Source organism: Macaca nemestrina, chromosome 1 (genome assembly GCF_043159975.1).
Source record: "Macaca nemestrina isolate mMacNem1 chromosome 1, mMacNem.hap1, whole genome shotgun sequence".
NCBI lineage: Eukaryota > Metazoa > Chordata > Mammalia > Primates > Cercopithecidae > Macaca > Macaca nemestrina.
Genome location: NC_092125.1, coordinates 132004419 through 132024774, shown reverse-complemented (window position 1 = coordinate 132024774; position 20356 = coordinate 132004419). Strand labels below are relative to the sequence as shown.

The 20356-nt window shown below is 42.5% G+C and overlaps 2 protein-coding genes across 3 annotated transcripts; one reads left to right on the top strand and one right to left on the bottom strand.

The window, feature by feature from the left end:
• Nucleotides 1-13171: 13171 nt before the first annotated feature.
• Nucleotides 13172-15140, bottom strand: LOC105485478 (uncharacterized). The gene is made up of 2 exons (XM_011747874.2): nt 14623-15140; nt 13172-14178 (listed from the first exon to the last, which is right to left on the bottom strand). Exons 1-2 carry the CDS (start codon nt 14917-14919, stop codon nt 14032-14034), a joined length of 444 nt encoding a protein of 147 aa, XP_011746176.2. The 5' UTR covers nt 14920-15140; the 3' UTR covers nt 13172-14031.
• A 2-nt stretch (nt 15141-15142) lies between these two features.
• LOC105485479 (sphingosine-1-phosphate receptor 1) lies at nt 15143-19980 on the top strand. 2 transcript variants are annotated; one of them, XM_011747877.3, is made up of 2 exons: nt 15143-15293; nt 17280-19980. In XM_011747877.3, the coding sequence occupies exon 2, from the start codon at nt 17443-17445 to the stop codon at nt 18589-18591; it is 1149 nt and encodes a 382-aa protein (XP_011746179.1). In that variant the 5' UTR covers nt 15143-15293; nt 17280-17442; the 3' UTR covers nt 18592-19980. The 2 variants fall into 2 exon arrangements, with proteins under 2 accessions (XP_011746179.1, XP_011746177.1); XM_011747875.2 differs by having other exon boundaries at nt 15143-15401.
• The last annotated feature ends 376 nt before the right edge of the window (nt 19981-20356 follow it).

Genomic DNA, 20356 nt, shown 5'->3' with positions numbered 1-20356 from the left:
CATTTGTCCAAACCTATAGAATCCACAACACCGAGAGTGAACCGTAATGCAAGCTATGGACTTTGGGTGACGTGTCAGCATAGGTCCGTCATTTGTAACAAGCGTGCCACTGTGGTGTGAGATGTCAATAATGAGAAAGGCTATGCATTGTTGGGGGTAATGCGGTGTTGGGGATTCTGTGTACTTTTCACTCAATCTTGCTATGACTGTAAAACTTCTCTAAAAAATGAGGTTTATTAATTTTTTTAAAAAATGCGATTATTAAGCGAAAGAATTTTTAAAGTTCTTTTCTGACTCCTAAGTGGAGAATGAACCACTCAGTGGAGATGAGCAGGAGTGGAAGGTGAGGAGGCCACTGCAGTAATTCAGTGAGAGGTAATGATGGCCTGGACCCAAGGTGGCAGTGGAAAAGAGACAAGTGGACAGATATGAGATGTGTTTTGGTGACAGAAATGATGAAACTTGCCGAAGGACCAGATCTACCAGAACAGGCAAAAGACAATCAGTAACGACTAGAAGTACCTTTTATTGAGAACCAGAAGATGGGAGTGAGTGGTGGGTGGCTGTGAAGCACAGGGTTTTTTGGAAGGGGAAATCGTAAGTTCATTTGTTGAGTTTGAGTTGTCTGAGATGTCAAGGGGAGATATCAAGTAGATTATTTTTGTTTGTTTTTACCTTGTAGCAATAGCAATTTAACTCCCTAAAGCTACAAACTTCTCAAAAGTCATCTTTCTTGATTTGGATTTAAAATTTTTCATTTGTATAACTGAAGGGCCCATTTAGATAGTTTTCCAAAAATAAAAGAATACTCTGACTCAAAGAGTATTCAAGTGTCAAATTCTCCAGAAAACTGCTTGCAGTTCTGAAATGAATTTTTCCAGCTCCATTGCTATCCCCACAGAGGTTTCAATAATTTTGAAGTCAACTTTCAGGCAGCTCAGCCTCAGGTAAGAAACTCTCCCTCTAGTAGCCTCTTTAAGAACACCCTCAGAGCCTGCGTGCCTAAGAATGCAAGCTCAGCTGGGGGTGCAGAACTTTATGCTGAATTTTGCATATATATTTCCTTCTCAGGCATCTCTACTACACTGTAAACATATTAGGGATGGGAATTTTATACCCTTAGTAGTGGCATATATGCAGTGCTAGATATTTGTGAATTGGATTCTTATAAAGGTATATCTTTTTTGATGTCATAAAACCTATAACTCATTAGTGAAGCACAAAAATTTAAATGTGACGGGGAACTGGGAAGTCCAAAAAGAAAGCCAACTTTGAGCCACTGGGTTTTCAGTTAGAGATCCAATGCTGTTTTACCTGAAGCCAAGTCATTGCTGAAAAAACGGAACCAAGCAACTAGTTGATTTCTCTATGCAACGGCAAACAACCAGTTTGACTGATTTCTTGCACTGAATTAACTGAATTTAAGAACTTGGTAGTTATTTAACTAAGGCTCATACAGTATCAGTATTAGGTGTACATTAAGTGTCTCCATAAATACTTTTACGAAAGCTCTAGATTTTACATTGGTGATTTAGAGGTTTTGATGCTTTCTTTTTGGCTTTTACTGAGAGGTTTTTTTTTTTTTTCAAAGCAGAGAATTTTCACTTTCTAAATTTAAAAAAAAATGGCATTTAAGAAGAAAGAAATATCACTGATTTTTGTGATTTTAAATCATTCAGTCAACAAATATTTGAGTCATTGGACTCTTCTGGGTCACCAACAAAGCAATTATCTGCTAGAATTTGCACTCTGGTGGGAAATTGTTGACAAATAAATTTCAAACAAATCATACGTTGGGTGATAATTTAAGTGCACTAAAGAAAAATAAAGTACGTCTGAGGAGATGGAGTGTAGAGGGGATGTGTGCATTTTTAGCTAGGAGTCAGGGCTGGCTTCTCTCAGATGACATTTGATCTGAGACCTGCATGAAGTGAGGGTGTGAGCTATTTGAGAATAAGAACATTCCAGGCAGAGAGAATAGCAAGTGCAAAGGCCTCATCCAAGACTGGCACACAATGACTTTTCAGTGTATTTAAATCCACGAGCTTCATTTATTTTCCCTTTTGTTACTTAAGGCAGACACTTGCATTTTGAATAAGCAGGACATCAAGCGAGTAATTACCATACAACCTTCTGAAATTATTCTGTGTTTAGCACTTCACATTTAGTGATAGAGATAAAACTCTAGCAATTGGAAATCCTTGTCTGAATTGTGGGAATGTACACAAAGCACTTCATCTATTTATCCCTTGGTTTTTCTCTTCAATTGTCAATGACCCTGCTGCCACAGAGAACAGATTTAAAAATTGCAGACAATGGAATATACAAGAATTAGGATGAACATGGAGGCAGAATAACATGTGAAGACAAAATTTAGTAAGCCAGTTGAGTCTAAACAATACTTAAATGATACTTAAAAGACTTAAAGGGCTCTGAGTAAACATGTTAAGATCCCTTAAGCACTTGAGAAGCATTTGTTTATTTCACGTTTATGAGAGCTGGTTTTGACCCATTTCTTTCATTCGGTAAAGGCTATCTCCTCAACAATGCTTGATTACACTCATTCTTGTAATCCGGGGGATTGTAAAGAAATTAGGTCAATTTTACTTTTTAAATACTTTCTAATTTAGATGTCTCACTTATTTAATTTGGCCTTTTCCAGGCAATAAAGTTTAATGTGATTTTGCGATGTTGATTTTAACAATTAAATTTTCAGGGACCATAATATTTATAATTTATGTAAATAAAATTTTCTATTATTTCATCCTGCAGGATTTGCTGGCTAATTTTTTTTCAGATCAGGAGGATATAATTAAGATGGTCTGACTTAAAATACATAGAAGGACCTGAAGCGCCCCAAAAAGACTGGATAAGCATCTTTCAGTGCAACTGAAGCAATGGGACAAGGAGAGATAAAACTTCTGGCTACAGGAGAATAAACTACAGACTGAGGCCACCAATTACGCCTCTGTTATTTGAAATTCAATAAAAAAGCAGAAGGACACTGTGATTTATTATTTAGCTGCTTTCAAATGGTCCACTCCATTTGACACACTTCAAGATGAGTATGAGAGACTTTATTTATTTATTTATTTATTTATTTATTTATTTATTTATATCTATGTACCAGGGACTGCACTAAGTACTAATATATGTATAGCGTATAGTAGTAAGAGATAGACAAAATGTTAGTCATTATGGAACTTACGTTCTAGTGGGAGGGTCAGACAATAAACAAATAGATAAGGATTACAGAAGAAAGAATACTTGTTGGGATTCCTCCCTCCCTCTTTTACTTCCTTCATGTATTTATTTTCCTCCGCTCCTTCCTCCCTCCCTCTCTCCCTCTCTTTCTTCCTCCTTTCCTCCCTTCCTCCCTCCCTTCCTTCCTTCCACATTTTTAATTTGAACTGCTTTTTGAGTGCTGGTGAGAAGCCAGGAGGCTACAATTTGTTATCTGGCCCAGCTGTATATTCACTATGTGACCTCTGGCAACTCACTTTCCATCTTAGGGGTATTCCCTGTAAAACATAGGGAACAAATAAATTCAAAGCTGTGAACTTGCTTAAAAGCACAGTAATCCCTTCTATTTGCCAAACAGAGTTGTGATATTAAAATGCCTTTATATTTCTTACCAATTAAAAGTACTTATTTTTTATGTAGGCACAATTCAGTTTATTTATTTATTTGTGAGACAAAGTCTCGCTCTGTCGTCCAGGCTGGAGTGCAGTGGCGCGATCTTGGCTCACTGTAACTTTTGCCACCTGAGTTCAAACAATTCTCCTTCCTCGGTCTCCCAAGTAGCTGGGATTACAGGCGTGTGCCACTACGCCCGGCTAATTTTTGTATCTTTAGTAGAGACAAGGTTTCACCATGTTAGCCAGACTGGTCTCCAACTCCTGACCTCAAGTGATCTGCCCGCCTCAGCCTCCCAAAGTGATGGGATTACGGGCATGAGCCACAGCACCTGGCCTCAGTCAATCTCTTTAAACACATAAATGTGACCGCAATCACTGTTCTTTCCTCCACATGGCCTGGTTTGCCGGATGATGCAGAATGAGATGCTTTCTTTATGCTGATAGTTCCAAAGGGCCCTTAATTACATTAGCAATTAGTAAGAAGAATTGGATCATTTTAGAGACTTGTGAGAATGACCTAACAAGAGAGAATACAAATGTAAAAGACACAAAATTTCAGGCCCGTAAGACGAGTTTGGAAACTTTAGAAAGAGAGAATCTATAGAAAATAAAAGCTGTTGGAGAATCTGTCTCCAATCTGTTTCCAAAATAGCTAGAGAAGTGATTCCTTAGAAAAGTCATCTATTAAGCAGATTTTCAAAGCTGACAAATTTGATTTATTTTGTATACATACCAAAGTTTCTTCTGGTATTTGTATTCACTGAATGTGTGTGTGTGGGTGCGCACGTGTGTGTGTGTGTATGCATGTGTGTGTGTGTGTGTATGCATGTGTGTGTGTGTGTGTAGACAGAGAGTCATTTTTGTTGTTTTCCCTCATCCTCTATTTTAAAAAGTTCAATCATGAATATTTAGGTTTCACCGACATGTTAGTTACAGACATGTAAACGTAATTCCACAATTGGGCAGAGAGTACTTCCAAAATTTGCCTGAGGAGAAGGTGAAATTGAATGTTAGGTCTGTCCCCTGGGGTTCCACTGCCTGGCAGGTGTGGCTGGCAGGTGAGGGAGCCACAGCCATGTGTTTGCCTGGAGCAGCTCCTGGCATCTGCCACCCCATGCTCCGGCTGTCTGGAGCTCTCGCCCCACTGGCCAAGCAATGCTCCACGACAGAATAGAGGCCCAGCCAGGCCTTTTTATTTCAGGCTCTGCAGTTGAAGGAATCATAAATTGGGGAGAATTGAGGGAAGCAGGGCCCAGCAAGGCAAGTAACAGTGTGCTAGGGGCAGAAAGGACTTCAGTGGCCCAGAGAGGGGAGACTTGCCCTAGGCCACTAAATGAGACCCCAGATGGGCCTTAGGGTGCTTGCCTCAAAATTCTCCTCACTAGGCCTTCTGCCTCTCAGGACAGGGCAGAGTTTTTCTCAGGCCTCCCTGATGCTGTGCCAAGGAGCCCTGAGCCTGTCATGGCACATCAGTATTCAATGCCACCCACTCGGAGAGGCCAACCCTGGCCACCCAGAGGAATGACTCAAGGCAATCATCCTGTCCTAGCTCTCAGCATGGTACTCATTGTCATCTGATATTTTCTTACATATTTATTTGCTTATTCATTTGTCTTCTTTATGGGAATATAAACTCCGTGGTATCAGGAACCTTATCTGTCTTTTTCATCGCAGCAGTCCCAGTTCCTAGAAGAATGCCTGCTGGTTCACAGTAGGTGCTCAATAAATAATTGTTAATACATAAATGAATGTCCAGCTCATCATTAGAATTTCAGAACTGCTTTATCTTAGTTTCTCATTGGTCCTTAATCACCAATGCTTTGGAACATTACAGCTCTTATTTTTTCCTGGTATACGTGTATTAATCTGTAAACATACACATGAGACTTTTTAAAGGAACCTTGCTATATTTTTGTATGTGAGGAGCCCCTTCTTTCCCAAGACTTGGTTGTTTAGAGTCAACCACCTATCAACCCTAAATAAGTAGAATGAACAGATCTTAAAAAGGTATTTAGAAAGACAGCTGTGATGGTGATGTGGCAGATTAGAGCTGAGACTAGTTAGGCGAAAGCTGTTGTGAAGAGCACGTAGGGGCTTAATAAGGATAGTGGGAGGATGACGAGGAAATGAAATGAAATCAGAAGGCCCTTCAGAGAACAACAGTCCTGGCAGCAAATTTCAAATAGGAGGTGAGAGAGTGAGCAGTCGGAACAAACGCTGAATGTTCTAACTTTCCCGTGGAGGTGAGTGGTGATGCCATTAACTGATATATATAAAAACCAAACAGGTTGAGTTGTTTTGAGAAGAAAGAGTGGTGAAATGACATGGTTGGACCTCAGATATTTTGATTTTGAGGTGTTTGTGGGACATGCAGATGGAAGTTTCCAATAGATACTTGGACATTGAGTTTTGGAGCTTAGAAGAGAGGCAGGACTGAATATGGACAGTTCAGAGTTGTCTGAATATAGGCATATGTGAGAGATTAAGCCCTGGAAGTAGATGAGAAAGTCCAGCAGACTGCAAACAAATAAGAGGGAAAGCTAAAAAATGTAGCATTTGTAGAGGCAATAGGTACAGTGGTAAAAAGCTGAGAGACTTTGGACAAATTACTTAAGTTTCCTGTGCCCTTGGTCTCTTCATCTGTGAGATGGATTATTTAATAATACCTACCTGAGTTGTTGAGAAATGTATTACACACAAAGTGCCTATTTAGTACAGTGCCTGGCACATAATCCAGATTATAGCATTATTGCCCAGGAGTAAGGATATTTAAGGTAATACAGGAAAAGAAGCCAAGTAAGAGTGCTGGGAAAGAGTGATCTGAGTCAGAAGAGAATGAGACAGAGCGGTGTCACAGAAAATAGAGGGAAGAGTTTGAACAAGCGGGTGGTTAACAGTGTCAAATAGCACAGTGGGCTCCTTTAGAATAAGAAGTCAGTAGGGGTCCTTTGCTGTGATGATTAGGGAGGCATTTGTGTCCTTAGAAAGAGGAAGATCAGGAGAGCTGCATGGATGTGTTGAAGAGAAAATGAAAATGACCTCTGTTCAGAGATGGTGAATTGAACACTTTCACTTCCCTCCACTCTTAAAACTTCACTGATGTAATAGTAAAGGGATTTTTTTCATAAACAAATAAAAGGAAAAGACAGATGACAACAACCAATTTTGGAAACTGAAAAGAAGATAGATGAGTGTTAATTTACTGAGCGCAACTAAGAAAACAGAAAACTAGAGCTGTAATGAAGGAAACACAGAAGAAAGCTGAGTTGCTCAATAGAACCCAAGGAAGGCCCCCAAATTAGGGGTTGTAGGTACTTCTGAAAGTAGGGTTGAAAATTAAGATGAAAACTGAAAGTCTGCTTAAAAAGTTGCTAGACTATCCTCTTTCCTTCATCCTGTCCCACCAAGATCCACCCGCAACCCAGCAGAGCCAGGACTGTTTTTTCCATATTGGGTCAGAAGACGGGGTAGAGAGAGTGAACAGAATGACTTTGTGGAAGGCCACAGTAGAAACGGGAGGGTTAAGCTGAAGTCTATACCCACTCTTCCAGAATGCTGGAATCAGGTTTACGTCTTCTGGAAAGAAGAGTGAAAGGTTTTTCTTTAAATAAATGAATATCCCAGAAGAAAAGACCTAAAAGATAGTGACAGTCAGGAGTCTCCCAGTGAAATGGCTCAGCCGGATAATCTTGCAGCAATGTCTACCTGTTAACAACATATAGTGCTCCCATAGTGTGTGTGTGTGTGTGTGTGTGTGTGTGTCTAAAATATTAACAAATGTCATCCAAGGATCATCAGTGATGTTAGCTAAGCTGCTAACATGAAAGTTAGAGACTAAAAAAAAAAAAAAAAAACAACGCAACAGGATGAAGAAAACGTAAAACAAACAAAAAAAGGAGAAAATAACATGTAACATTCAGAAGACAAAAATGAGTTCTTAAAATTAAATATTTGATAGTAGAAATTAAAATCTCAGTTAACTTATTTTGTATTGCTGCATCTTAGCACAGAGTAGGGTCTTAGTAAATATTTGTTGAGTGAGACATAAAGACTTGCAAAGTGCAGTCAAGAAAATCCCACACGAAGTTAGAAAAGTGACCTATGTGATTGATTCAGGAGTTTTATCATCAAAATAATATAATTTTTTTAGTGAAAGAATAAAGAAAATAGAGAAAGTGAAATTAACAAAAAAATAATTTGAAGGTTTAATTAATTTAAATAACTCATCTTAACTGAAGGATGTTTATAAGTTGAATTTTTCAATGGGTGCCTAAGAAAATATATGGAAAAAGAGTCAAAGAGCCATGGTTGGGCAAATCACTGTGAACTTTCAGAAAACTCAAGACAAAGAGAGAATCTAAGAAGCATAGATGGAGGTGGGAAGTGGAGTGATAAATTGTCCTATTTACTGTGGCTGTGTAACAACAAATTGCTCTAAAATTTAGTGGCTTAAAACTATAACATACTTACTATGTCTCATGATTCCTGACAGACAAGAATCCAGAGTGACTCAGCTGGGTTGTTCTGGCTTAGTGTCTCAAGAGGTTTTAGTCTGTGGCTTGGGCTTGAACATTTCAAAGGCTTCCATCACATATCTGGGAAGACTTGACCAGTCGGGACTGAGATAGCTGAGGTACCTTTCGCATTTCTCTCTCTCTCTCTCTCTGTCCCTCCTCCTCCTTCTCCTCCTCTCATGTGGTATCTATATCATTGTTATGGTTTGAATGTATGTGTTCATTTAAAGTTCATATGTTATATAATGGAATTTAAACCCCAAGCTGATGGTGTTAAGAGGTGAGGTCTTTGGGAGGTGATTGAGGATGGAGTCCTCAAGAAGGGATTAGCATCCTTATAAAAGAGGCCCCAGAGAACTGTCTGACCTTTCCATCTCTCCTGCCATGTGAGGACACAGTGTTCTCCCCTTCCACCATGTGAAGACATAGCAACAAGATACCATCTTGTAAATACACTTAGATTGAGATACCCATCTCGGAAGCAGAGAGCAGCTTCACCAGACACTGAATCTGCCAACACCTTGATATTGGATTTCTCAGTCTCCAGAACTGTAAGCAATATATTTCTGTTGTTTATAAATAACCAGTCTGAAATATTTTATTGTAGCAGCAGGAATGGGCTAAGACAATCATGATGTGAGCTCACAAGTTGCTCACACATGCACAGGCGAGAGAGAGAGAGAGAGACCACATTAGCCATTATTATTATTATTATCTAGCCTTGGAAGTCAGGTAGCATCATTAATATCTCATTCTGGTTACAAAGGTCCACCAGGTTCAAGTAGAGGCAACATAGATTCCAGCTCTGATGGAGAAGTATAAATGTTATATTGTAGAGAAGAGCATGTAGAATGGGAAAAAGGAATTAAAACAGCTGACACAGAAAGAGTAGGGAATCAGAGCGGCATCAAAGTTCTTAATAGCAACACTGGATACCAGAAGACAATGGAAAAATGCCTTTTAAATCCTCAAGGGAAATAACTTCTAACCTAAAATTCTGTATTCAGTCAGACTATGAGTAAAGAATGAAGGCAGAATAAATACATTTTTATATATTCAACTTCTCAGGGAATTTATTTTCCATATTATATTAACCAGGAAATTTCTGGAAGCTGAGCTCCATCAATAGAAAGACTTAAACAAAGAACGAAGGAGATCCAGGAAATGAAACTCCAACCAGGAGACCCGTGAAACCAACCCCCCCGGATGAAAATTATGCAGCAGCTGGGACTGGAGAGGAAGACAGATAACTCAGGAGTGATGTGTCCATGAGTTTGATATATTTTCTCATGTGTTTTAATGCTCCAAGAATGTGTGGATAAATTGTAATAAGTACATAGAAAACTGAGCAAAGAAAAAAATACCAAAAGTATACATGAATATATGTAATATATGTAATATACACGTATATACACATAATATATGTAATATACATTATATATACACAAATATATCGCAGTACATGCATGGCCAAACTCTAAGTAAAATCTGCATAGTCATAAGAATATATAAGTGTGGGAAATTATGTATGTTGGGGGGAAGGGGCAGAAGTGTGGGCTTTTTGTTTTTTGTTTGTTTGGTTGGTTTTTTCTTTATCTCCTATAGGAAGGAAGCAGTGTGTTTCAGAGAGCTGAATCATAATATTCAAAGGACAAAGTCAACACGTAATATCTAAAGTTGAAAAAATAAAAAAGTGTCGGCCGGGCGCGGTGGCTCACGCCCGTAATCCCAGCACTTTGGGAAGCCGAGGTGGGAGGATCACAAAGTCAGGAGATCGAGATCACCCTGGCTAACACGGTAAAATCCCATCTCTACTAAAAAGACAAAAAATTAGCTGGGCGTGGTGGCCGGCGCCTGTAGTTGCAGCTACTAGGGAGGCTGAGGCAGGAGAACGGTGTGAACCCGGGAGGCGGAGCTTGCAGTGAGCTGAGATCTCCTCACTGCACTCCAGCCTGGGCGACAGAGGAAGACTTCCGTCTCAAAAAAAAAAAAAAAAAAGAAAAGAAAAGAAAAGAAAAAGACTACAAACTTAGGTATGAAAATGAATACAGTTAGAATAAGAAAAGACATCACAACAAATTACTAATTTAAAAAAGTGGCCGGGTGCGGTGGCTTTCGCCTGTAATCCCAACACTTTGGGAGGCCGAGGTGGGTGAATCACGAGGTCTGGAGTTCAAGACCAGCCTGGCCAACATGGTGAAACCCCGTCTTTACTAAAAATACAAAGATTAGCTGGGCATGGTGGTGTGCGCCTGTAGTCCCAGCTACTCGGGAGGCTGAGGCAGAAGAATCGCTTGAACCAGGGGAGGCAGAGGTTGCAGTGAGCTGAGATTGTGACACTGCACTCCAGCCTGGGTGACAAGGTGAGACTCCAGCTCAAAAACAAAACAAAACAAAAAAGTGAACAAACATCATGAATCATACAAGTAACAATATTTTCATTAACTAACTGCTCTAAACATTTTATGACTATTTTTTCTTACATCCTTGGCTACATATCCTTCAGTCTCCTCTTCAGAAAATAAAATGTTAAAATATAATTTTCTTTTTTTTTCTTTTTTTTTTTTTTTTTGAGACGGAGTCTCGCTCTGTCGCCCAGGCTGGAGTGCAGTGGCGCAATCTCGGCTCACTGCAAGCTCCACCTCCCGGGTTCACGCCATTCTCCTGCCTCAGCCTCCCGAGTAGCTGGGACTACAGGCGCCCGCCCCTGCGCCCGGCTAATTTTTTCTATTTTTAGTAGAGACGGGGTTTCACCATGGTCTCGATCTCCTGACCTTGTGATCCGCCCACCTCGGCCTCCCAAAGTGCTGGGATTACAGGCGTGAGCCACCACGCCCGGCCATAAAGTGTAATAATAATAATAATAGTAATAAAAGATGGAGGTGGTGGGTGGGTGAAGCATTTTCTCTGTGGTGTAGGGAATTCTCACAGGTATGTAGCTTCTTAATCCCCACAATGACTGAAAGAGGCAAATATCATTGTTTAATTTTACGGATGAGGAAACAGAGGTTCAACGAAGTTAAAGGAACTTGCCTAAAGTCATATAACTTAGAACTGGCAAGATCAAGGCTGAACCTAAGTGTCTGTTCCAAAGCTCTGTCATGTTCCACTAATTTTGAATGTTGGCAAACAAGAGGAGAGAGAGAGATTGGGACCTAGGATGAAGGGAAGAAAGAGTTTTTGGTAGAGAAAACACATGAACATTTACGTAAATTGAAAGTAAAGAGTCCTCAGAAGCTAAGAATTGAAAGTACAAGGGAGAATAGGAATAATTGAGCCAAGTCTCAGAAAGTTTGGAGGAAGGAGCATGATGATCTGGGCAAGAGTTTGCCTTGGAAAAGAGTAAAGTTGCTTTTACTTCTGAAACAGGTGGGAAGGAGGTAAGGGTGGGTAAAGTTGCTATTAAGCTGGAACTTGGAGAGGAGGGAAATTGAGATGGTCATACTGTTTCCTCCTTGAAATAAGAGGCTATTCTCCTGTGAACAGACAAATAAGGGAAAGCCTGGATCTTTACCAGTGATTGGGTCAGGGGAGGGAAGAGGGGAGAAAAGGGAGCTGGAAAGTGACTGGAGCAATTAGCAAAGAAAGTAAGGCTCAGCTTTGTAATCCCAGCACTCTGAGAGCCCAAGGTGAGAGGACTGCTTGAGCACAGGAGTTCAAGATCAGCCTGGGCAACAAAGTGAGACTCCTGTCTATACAAAAAATAAAAATAATAATTATCAGGACATGGTGACTGGCGCCTATAGTCCCAGCTGCTTGGGAGGCTAAAGCAGGTGGATCTTTTGAGGGCAGGAGATCAAGGCTTCAGTGAGCTATGATTTTGCCACTGCACTACAGCCTGGATGACAGAGCAGAGCCAGATCCTGTCTCAATTGAAAAAAAGAAAGAAAAAATAAAGGAAAAGGAAAAGAGTAGAGTTGTAATATTTAGCAAATAAAAAATATAGCTCATGGCTGGGTGTGGTGGCTCATGCTTGTATGAAGTTGTAATCCCAGCGCTTTAGGAGGCCAAGGCAGGTGGATCGCCTGAAGTCAGGAGTTTGAGACCAGCCTGGACAACATGGTGAAACCCCATCTCTATTAAAAATACAAAATTAGCTGGGTGTGGTGGTGCATGCCTGTAATCCCAGCTATTCGGGAGGTTGAGGTAGGAGAATTGCTTGAACCCAGGAGGTGGAGGTTGTGGTGAGCCAAGATCATGCCACTGCACTCCAGCCTGGGCAACAGAGTGAAATTCCGTCTCAAAAAAAAAAAAAAAAAAAAATAGCTCACCCAGTTACATTTGAATGGCCACATTAATGACACATTTTTGTTTAGTGTATGATCCAAAGATTATGTGGTACTTTATCTGGAAACTCTTAAAGAGAAACACTAAAGCATGTGTAAAGAACGACAAAGCCACTCTGAAATCAAAAATTGGAAATGGAGCAAACTTAAGGTAGGAATATTGGCCTTGACTTCTAGGCAGTAGCAGAGAGGGAGTTGTACTAGCAATCAGGAGATAGCTTGAGAATGCAATTTTTAGGGCCTCCCTGGAGAGCAATGGGAAGAGACTTATATGGGAACTAGAGACTTGGAATTGGCCAGGACACCATTGCTGAAAACATTGCCTACTATCTGATTTTACATAAGTGGATCATCTACAATTATATCTCATAGATGTGTACTAAAGATGAATATTATTAAATAGCAATCTGCAAAGTATTTAGACTCTGTAAAACACTTTATCAGCATTGAATGTTAAAAACCAGTGGTATTCACAAGAAAACAACTGATATCCCTAAGGAAATTCTTGGACCTGTTTGAGGTTTATCATGGTGGTCTGGAGTAGTGGTTAAGAGTCTGCAGTCTGTCCCACATTAACCAAGCTGCTTAATATGTCTGGGAGTCAGTTTCCTTGTTTGTAAAATTAGAATAATTATAGTGCCTAACTTGTAGGATTAAATGAATTGATATGTGTAACACTATGTGCAAATACTAAAAGTACAATGTTACATGAGATATCATAGGCAGACAATAAGAGGTTTTAGAAAACATTCATTAATATGCATATGTATACACTTTGTATGCATATGTAGAAAACGAGTGATTTGAAAAGGACATTCATTAGCATACTTTTCTATGAATTTTGTAGACACGTACAGTCAGAAATGCATGCAAATGTGAAACTTTAAATCTAGAAGTCTGTTTCCCTCTAAGAACATATATCTCAATTCCTTAACTGTTTATTGACTGATAGCGTTTGAGCCACAAGGCAAGGCATTTGCAGTATTTAGGTTTTGGAACCCAGCTCTGCCACTCACTAGCTGGAAAATCTACAAGTCACCTTAGTTGTCTGAGTGACACTTCTCTCAACAATAAAATGGCCAGGAATGCTTGCTTACTTCACAGAACAGTAAGGTTAAATTAACCTAGCACATGCTTGATACAGACTAGGTGTGAAATTTCACTTTGATTCCTTTGGCTTTAAAGAATGCATAAATTAATGTGGGTGGGGGCAGGTGAAGGGGGAAATGCCAAGTCCCCCGTTTTGTTGTGCTGGGTAGATACAATGTATCTTTTCCCCTTTAAGTGAAATAAGTCCTCAAATCCAATTAGGATCTACTCTGGAGTCTTAGAGGACCGTTATCTTAGTTTCCACATTATATGCACTGTACTGTTACTGAAGTTGTGGGTATGTATTGGGTGCATCGCCGTTGATGAGTGCTTTAAAACAGCTGTGAATTAACTGTCACTTCTTTTTTTTTTTTTTTTTTTGGCAAACTCACAAAATCCCAGAAGTCAGGGGTCTGTTGTTTATTCATTCTGCCTCCTTCTGAGTCATTCAGGTACAGGGTGTGTCTGCCAATTGAAACTGCACAGCGGAGGAAGTTTTTGAGTTCACATCTGCCGGGATGGGAAAGCAGTGCGACCAGGGACTGGGTGGAAACCTTTACAACAGTAGGGCAAGGGCAGAAGCGTCCTGAGCTTGTCACGCAGGCAGATCTGATCAAGGCCGCCTCTCAGCCTCACGTTCTTAAGTAGCATCTAAGCAAAAGAAAAGGGTGGGCAGGTTGCTAGTAATGAGATTTGAGGCCTCTGAGTCGACTCTCAAGCAGAAAGTGAGAGAAGGGTGCCGGCCCCTGCTGGGCAGCTGCAGTTGCTCCGCATCGCGGGGCCGAGAATCTTCCCCTTCGGAAATTCCGGAGCTGCCCAGGCGTTTTGAATCTCTCAGGACTCGGCAGCAGCCCACCTCCTCAACGACCTCTCCATTGGCCAGAATCTGGGACACACAGTCTGACTTTGCGCTCAGCTGAGGGAAACCCCTTGCCCAACACCAAAACCGGCGCTGGTTCATTTCTCTGTGCACTCCGGGAAATCCACTGCCCTCTCAGACCGCAGTTTCGAGGAGCACCAGGATCTGGGGTGGCGCGGGGAGAACAGGAACCTCCCGGTCCATTCTCCCTCCCGGGCTGCTTGTTTCCTCTGTACTTCTCGCAGCCCCTTCCCAGCGTCTCCTCCCCAGAGCGCCGCCGAGACTCGCCGGGCCGCGGCTCTGGTTTTCTGCTGCCCGCGCGAAAGTGGCTCGGGGAGCTCCTGGTCACAAGCTAAGCACACCGATCCTCCTAGGGCTGCGGGGGGTGTGGGACCAGGGCGGTGCGCTACGAGACTCCGGGCCGTCCTCTGCCCCTTCAGACTTTTCGAGAGAAAAGTTTCCCAAGTCTCTCCACCTCCTTTTTTTTCAGGGGCTCGGGAGAATCCTCTCCACCGCCAGGGATCAGCGTGCATCTGGGCGAGGGCAGTGATTTATACATTAGAATCCAGGGGTTACCGGGCTCCGCCCCTTCTCTCTCTCTCTCTCTCTCTCTCTCTTTTTTCTTTCATTTGTTGTTTGGGGAGGAGGAGTTCTTTTTTTTTTTTTTTTTTGCTTCTGCCCCAGATCTTTCCTGGACAGTGCTTCTCAGCAGTTCAGATCCGGGGGCCCCTAGCTGGCAGAGGGCGTGGGGGGTTAAGGCATTAACCCCTCCCAGCGTCTTCCTGAAGAAACCACCCAGCCTTGGCGCGGCGCTGGGTGACTTCGCGTAGCAGGCAGGGAACTGGCCGCGGCGAGCGGGACTGGCCATTGGAGTGCTCCGCTGCGGAGGGAGGGGACCCCGACTCGAGTAAGTTTGCGAGAGCACTACGCAGTCAGTCGGGGGCAGCAGCAAGATGCGGAGCGAGCCGTACAGATCCCGGGCTCTCCGAACGCAACTTCGCCCTGCTTGAGCGAGGTAGGGGGCGGCGAGTGGCGGGGGACTGCGGGCGCGGGGAGCCCGGCTGCGGTAGGGCTTAGGTGTCAGAAACGAATTTTTAAGCCGAACGAGGCAAACAAAAACTTTGAAAACATGCATCTCTGGGCGCTGAAAATTTGCATCTGTGGGCTACTAAGGAGCCCAACTCGATCGGATTTTTCTTGGGTACTTGTGATTTACGGAGTTTGGAAAAAAAGGTTAATTCCCAACTGTGGAACCTATGGGGGTAGGGGCAGTGAAAGCTCCGGTTGGTCGGAGGAGTAGTAGGGAAGGTGCTAAATTTTGGAAATCCTATAGACAAAGAATATGGTGGGTGGTGTGGGGCGTAGGTAATGGCTTAAACTAGTACTGCCCAGGAGCAGGGTATAAAATTAGTTGGGGGAAATGTGGAGCTTCTTGGCTTGAGCAGCCTCTGCTGTTCGCGGAGTTGCTGGGATTGCTCTCATCTCTATTACCTCATTTTATTGCACTGCTGAATTACCTTGAAATATTTAAGCAACTTAGAAGTAGACTTCTGCTGACCAGTGCGGTCTTAGAAAGTTAGTTTGTTTGTAACTTTCTAGTCCTAGGAGAGGAGTCAACGTGTTGGGGGACGGCAGTAAATAAAACTGCCCACGCAAATTTAGCAATGCACCAGGGAGCAGTTTAATGTGAGTTTCTGAAGAGTAGTTTTGCGCTCGAAATTAAAAATGTGGTAGCATGTATTATTGCTGTCATGAGTAGTTTGATTTCTCTCTTTTGTGTATGTTTTGGCTAAACTAAACAAAGCAAAAAATATTTATGCGATCAACTAGTGTACGAAACTTCTGGGATTTGCTGCAATCTGTTATGAATGGTTTTAACTGAATACCTTTAAATTTACTTGCCCTGGCTTGGGGGCGGTTGGGCGGGGGAGGCGGGGAGAAGAAGAAGAAGAAGAAAGAAAAGGCAGTCGCTTCACGGAGGCGCTAAGCTTTCCTGTTTACTGCAAGGCGGGGCGGGCCTGGCTGCCCACACCTCACTGCGCCCTCCGACCCTAGGCACACCTGCTCCTAGAGAGTTATTAATAGAGCCCCCAAATGACTTACGCTTTCAAGTGATTTTCCTGCAAATCTGATTTCTTGCATGGCAATTAGGAGGTGGTGCTCGTCTCTTTGAACAGGGGAGCTAGGGGTGGGCATGGGGAACAGAGGTGTGTGTCTCTACCCTCAGACTGGCAGTCTAGTCTTTTCCGAGGAGAGACGTGGGCTGGTGTTGAGCGTGCAGCTGAGCTGGTGACTGCTTCAGACAATTTCATGGCTGGAAATACGGGGGTGGGAGGGTGGGGGGTGGCGAGAGGGCAGGAGTGGGGTTAAAATGGGGTGTGCTCTCTAGGTTTCCCATTCCCCCCACTCCTTGTTTTCCATCTTTTTTGTTTGTTTGTTTTTGTTTTTGTTTTGGTCAACCCACAGCCAACATCATAATTCCCACTTCTCTTTGAGTGAATGTGGCCATAGAGTTTCTCCCTCTTTTTCTTCCCCCTCTTCCTTTTTTGGAAAAAAAAAAAAAAAAAAAGGGAAGAAAAAAAGATTTTTTTTTTTTTTAAATCTCTCTGGGCGCTGAAAATTTGCATCTCTGGGCTACTAAGGAGCCCAACTCAATCAGATTGTTCTTGGGCACTTGTGATTTATGGAGTTTGGAAAAAAGGTGACTTCCCAACTGTGGAACCTACAGGAGTAGGAGCAGTGATTTTTTTAAAAAATTCTCTCTCCCTGAGCTCTTCCCAAGTTTCTTTAAAACAAATCAACAGTAACACAATTGGAGCAGTGCCTTAGCTAGAATGAATTATGCCAGTATGCTGTGGCTCTTTCCCTGACTCTCTCCTCTGACTTGTTTAAGGCTGCGGTTTCCGAGGCCCTCTCCAGCCAAGGAAAAGCTACACAAAAAGCCTGGATCACTCATCGAACCACCCCTGCAGCCAGTGAAGGCTCTCTCGCCCTGCCCTCTAGCGTTCGTCTGGAGTAACGCCACCCCGACTTCCTGGGGACACAGGGTTGGCACCATGGGGTCCACCAGCGTCCCGCTGGTCAAGGCCCTCCGCAGCTCGGTCTCTGACTACGTCAACTATGATATTATTGTCCGGCATTACAACTACACGGGAAAGCTGAATACCAGCGCGGACAGGGAGAACAGCATTAAACTGACCTCGGTGGTGTTCATTCTTATCTGCTGCTTTATCATCCTCGAGAACATCTTTGTCTTGCTGACTATTTGGAAAACCAAGAAATTCCACCGACCCATGTACTATTTTATTGGCAATCTGGCCCTCTCAGACCTGTTGGCAGGAGTGGCCTACACAGCTAACCTGCTCTTGTCTGGGGCCACCACCTACAAGCTCACTCCCGCCCAGTGGTTTCTGCGGGAAGGGAGTATGTTTGTGGCCCTGTCAGCCTCCGTGTTCAGTCTCCTCGCCATCGCCATTGAGCGCTATATTACGATGCTGAAAATGAAACTCCACAACGGGAGCAATAACTTCCGCCTCTTCCTGCTGATCAGCGCCTGCTGGGTCATCTCCCTCATCCTGGGTGGCCTGCCCATCATGGGCTGGAACTGCATCAGCGCGCTGCCCAGCTGCTCCACTGTGCTGCCGCTCTACCACAAGCACTATATCCTCTTCTGCACCACGGTCTTCACTCTGCTCCTGCTCTCCATCGTCATTCTGTACTGCAGGATCTACTCCTTGGTCAGGACTCGAAGCCGCCGCCTGACGTTCCGCAAGAACATGTCCAAGGCCAGCCGCAGCTCTGAGAAGTCGCTGGCGCTGCTCAAGACCGTAATTATCGTCCTGAGCGTCTTCATCGCCTGCTGGGCACCGCTCTTCATCCTGCTCCTGCTGGATGTGGGCTGCAAGGTGAAGACCTGCGACATCCTCTTCAGAGCGGAGTACTTCCTGGTGTTAGCTGTGCTCAACTCCGGCACCAACCCCATCATTTACACTCTGACCAACAAGGAGATGCGCCGGGCCTTCATCCGGATCATGTCCTGCTGCAAGTGCCCGAGCGGAGACTCTGCTGGCAAATTCAAACGACCCATCATCGCCGGCATGGAATTCAGCCGCAGCAAATCGGACAATTCCTCCCACCCCCAGAAGGACGATGGGGACAACCCAGAGACCATTATGTCTTCTGGAAACGTCAACTCTTCTTCCTAGAACTGGAAGCTGTCCACCCACCGGAAGAGCTCTTTACTTGGTCGCTCGCCACCCCAGTGTTTGGAAAACAATCTCTGGGCTTCGACTGCTGCCAGGGAGGAGCTGCTGCAAGCCAGAGGGAGGAAGGGGGAGAATATGAACAGCCTGGTGGTGTCGGGTGTTGGTGGGTAGAGTTAGTTCCTGTGAACAATGCACTGGGAAGGGTGGAGATCAGGTCCCGGCCTGGAATATATTTCCTCCCCCCCCCTGGAGCTTTGATTTTGCACTGAGCCAAAGGTCTAGCATTGTCAAGCTCCTAAAGGGTTCATTTGGCCCCTCCTCAAAGACTAATGTCCCCATGTGAAAGCGTCTCTTTGTCTGGAGCTTTGAGGAGATGCTTTCTTTCACTTTAGTTTCAAACCCAAGTGAGTGTGTGCACTTCTGCTTCTTTAGGGATGCCCTGTACATCCCACACCCCACCCTCCCTTCCCTTCATACCGCTCCTCAAAGTTCTTTTACTTTATACTTTAACTACCTGAGAGTTATCAGAGCTGGGGTTGTGGAGTGATCGATCATCTATAGCTAATAGGCTATGTTGAGTAGGTAGGCTGTGGGAAGATGAAGATGGTTTGGAGGTGTAAAACAATGTCCTTCGCTGAGGCCAAAGTTTCCATGTAAGCGGGATCCGTTTTTTGGAATTTGGTTGAAGTCACTTTGATTTCTTTAAAAAACACCTTTTCAATGAAATGTGTTACCATTTCATATCCATTGAAGCTGAAATCTGCATAAAGAAGCCCACTTTATCTAAATGATACTAGCCAGGATCCTTAGTGTCCTAGGAGAAACAGACAAGCAAAACAAAGTGAAAACTGAATGGATTAACTTTTGCAAACCAAGGGAGATTTCTTAGCAAATGAGTCTAACAAACATGACATCTGTCTTTGGCACTTTTGTTGATGTTTATTTCAGAATGTTGTGTGATTCATTTCAAGCAACAGCATGGTTGTATTTTGTTGTGTTAAAAGTACTTTTCATGATTTTTGAATGTATTTGTTTCAGCAGAGTTCATTATATTGGATTTTTCTAACCTGTGTTAACACCATTGAATGTGTATTTCTTAAGAAAATACCACCCTATTGTGCCCTTAAAAGCATTACTTTAACTGGTAGGAAACACCAGAAACTTTTCAGTCCAGCTGTTCATTAGATAGTAATTGAAGATATGTATAAATATTACAAAGGATAAAAATATATTACTGTCTCTTTAGTATGGTTTTCAGTGCAATTAAACCAAGAGATGTCTTGTTTTTTTTTAAAAAAAATAGTATTTAATAGGTTTCTGACTTTTGTGGATCATTTTGCACATAGCTTTATCAACTTTTAAACATTAATAAACTGATTTTTTTAAAGATCCTTTTGTGAAGAGCATTCTTAAAAGTAATTATTGAATCGTTCTATTGGATTGTGTAGTTCTTTGGAATAAAAATGAAGGACAAATTTGTTATTCTTTAAAGGATTTTTACCTTAACTAGGGTGTGAAAAAAGATGTGGTTTGTTTAGAAACCACTCTATCTTTTTCAGGAAGAGAAACTTCAATAAGTTAACACTGAAGAGTAGTAAAGAATGACATAAAAACCACCAACCTTCTGAATACCACATTGGCTAGTAAGTAGAATTGTTTGAGTTTTAAATTGCATTTAAGCCAAATAAATTAAATACAATAATTCTGTCATCAAATATGGGTTTTTAAAGAAGTTATGCACAAAAATGTGGTTGTAAATCTAATT

Bases quoted from the DNA above. Each gene is read 5' to 3' on its own strand.
- LOC105485478 (XM_011747874.2), bottom strand. From the start codon at position 14,919: ATGCACGCTGATCCCTGGCGGTGGAGAGGATTCTCCCGAGCCCCTGAA. The intron at 14,179-14,622 runs GTACAGAGGAAA...TCTTTTGCTTAG, and splicing joins CTGGGAAGGGGCTGCGAGAA to ATGCTACTTAAGAACGTGAG.
- LOC105485479 (XM_011747877.3), top strand. From the start codon at position 17,443: ATGGGGTCCACCAGCGTCCCGCTGGTCAAGGCCCTCCGCAGCTCGGTC.